Source organism: Gavialis gangeticus, unplaced genomic scaffold, assembly GCF_001723915.1.
Source record: "Gavialis gangeticus isolate Ggan-Ray unplaced genomic scaffold, GavGan_comp1, whole genome shotgun sequence".
Taxonomy (NCBI): domain Eukaryota; kingdom Metazoa; phylum Chordata; order Crocodylia; family Gavialidae; genus Gavialis; species Gavialis gangeticus.
The window spans coordinates 5,453,472-5,455,488 of record NW_017729020.1 but is presented as its reverse complement, the minus strand read 5'-3'; the positions used below and the strand labels follow the sequence as shown (position 1 = coordinate 5,455,488).

At 64.2% G+C, this 2,017-nt stretch overlaps 1 protein-coding gene across 1 annotated transcript in view; it reads right to left on the bottom strand.

Annotated features, from left to right (window-relative positions):
- Positions 1 to 22: 22 nt before the first annotated feature.
- Positions 23 to 2,017, bottom strand: part of LOC109295454 (PH and SEC7 domain-containing protein 4-like) — a 22,552-nt gene continuing 20,557 nt past the window's right edge. Inside the window, exon 15 of the mRNA XM_019514306.1 lies at positions 23 to 917. Coding sequence (XP_019369851.1) covers positions 675 to 917 — 243 coding nt within the window. The 3' untranslated portion in view covers positions 23 to 674. The remainder of the gene's footprint in view (positions 918 to 2,017) is intronic.

Genomic DNA, 2,017 nt, shown 5'->3' with positions numbered 1-2,017 from the left:
CTGTCTTTTAATCCATGAGTCTACTGGAAGTCCTAATTGATCCCAAAAGGTCCTGGGGGTCTTTGGGGGTCTGTGAGGTCCCAGGAGGCTCTGTGGGGGGCCCAGAGGTCTCTGGGATGTCCAAGAGGGTTCTGGGAGTCCCTGGGGATTTAGAGGGGTTGTGCAGAGGTCCTGAGGGATCCCTGAAGGTCTGGGGGATATCAGGGGGATCTGGGAGGGTCCCTGCTTGGTTCCAGTGAGTTCTGGAAGGGTCCTGCGGGGTTCTACTGGGCCCTGGGGGCTCCTGGGAGGCTCAGCAGGGGTTTCTGCGAGTCTGGGTGGTCCCAGAGGGTCCTGGTTCATCTCAAGGCATCCTGGGGAGGTCTCTGGCTGATGTCCCCAGAGGTTCTGCAGGGGGGCCCCAGGAGGTCTATGGAGGATGTCCCAAAGGGTCCTAAATAGTCCCTGGGGGTCTGGGATGTCCCAGTGGGTTCTGGGGGCGTCTAGTTGGCCCCGGGGGCTCTGTAGGAAGTCCCTGGAGGTCTCAAGGGTTCCTGTGGTGTCCCAGTGGATCCTGGGGGGTCCCAGAGGGGTCTGGAGGGTCCTGCAGTGTCCCAGTGGGTCTTGGGGGATCCCTGAGGGTCATGGAGAGTCCCAGGGAGTTCTGGGGAGTCCCTGAGGGTCCGGGAGAGAGGTCAGAGTGGGGGACGGGGGCGCCGGGGGACGATGACCCGGCGAATGGTGCGGCGTTCGGACACGTTGCGCTTGACCTTGGCAGAGGCAGGGGTGGGGCGGGCGAGTGAGGGGCTGGACTGGGCCCGAGGCAGCTCAGCAGGGGGTGGGGGGGGCTCCAACCAGTCCTCCCAGCCCCCGGGCCCCACTGCACCCCCTTCCAGCCGCGCCTCCAGCACCCGCACGTAGGTCTCCAGCCGGCGCCGCTGTAGGGGGAACGGTGGGGGTGAGGGCCAGGCTGAGCGGGGGACCCCCAGTGCCCCCAATACTCCCTGGTACCTTCTCATAGCCCCCTGGTACTGCCCGATGTCCCCTGATACTCCTTGATATCCCAAGAGGCCCCCTAGTGGCTCAGTTCAAGTCCCTGAGGCCCTTTGGGTGGGGAAATACCCCCACCTGGGGCTGTCTGGGCCTAATCAGGCTCCCAGCACCCCTTGTCCACTACCCTTCCCAACACTGGCTGGTGGTGAACGTGTGGGCATCTGACCTCTAACCTCTCACCCTCAAAAGTCCCAGGCATATCCCTCCTGACTGCACCCCTGACCTGGGACCCCTTCTCCCCCCCAGATAAAAATTTCCTAGGCACTCCCCTCCTGCCCTTATGTGTGACCCATGACCCCTCACACCCCCCCTGCAAATATCCCAAGTCCCCCCCACATCCAATCTGACCCGAGGCTGAAAACTGTCCCCCAGATTGCTCCAGGGCAATTGCCAGGTACCCCCTCCCGGGGCTTTGCTTATGGGATAGATCCACCCCTTTGCCCCCACCCAAGCTTGGGCAGAACGCCACCTAGTGCCTGCCCTGGGAGTCAGGGGGTCACCTCATACAGCAGGTAGTCCTTGCGCAGCCGGTAGTCATCCAGGCCCCTGCTCCGGCTCCGCGGCTCGGGCAGACTCCGTTGCAGCTCGCCAAGCTCAGCCACAGCCTGGGCCAGCCATGCCTCGTGGGCCCGCAGCTGCTCCTCCTGGCGGGGAGCAGGAAAGGAGGGCGGTTGTGTGTTGGGGGAACAGGTCCCCAGGCCTACCCATGTGTGCACCAGGCCCCGACCACTGTAGACCAAGCCACAGCCACATCTGTTCTAAGCCCCGCCCACTGCAGCCCAGGCCCTGCCCACTACAGCCAAAGCCTTTCCCACACCTGCCCCAAGAAAGGTTGGCTACAGCTGAGCCTCCACCCACTGCAGCCCAGGCCATGCTCGCACCCAAACCAGGCTCCTCCCTTGCCAGCCAAAGCCTTGCCCACCCCTGCCCAGGCCCTGCCCCCTTCCAGCCTCAGGCCCTTCCCACTGCCATGCAGACCCTGCCC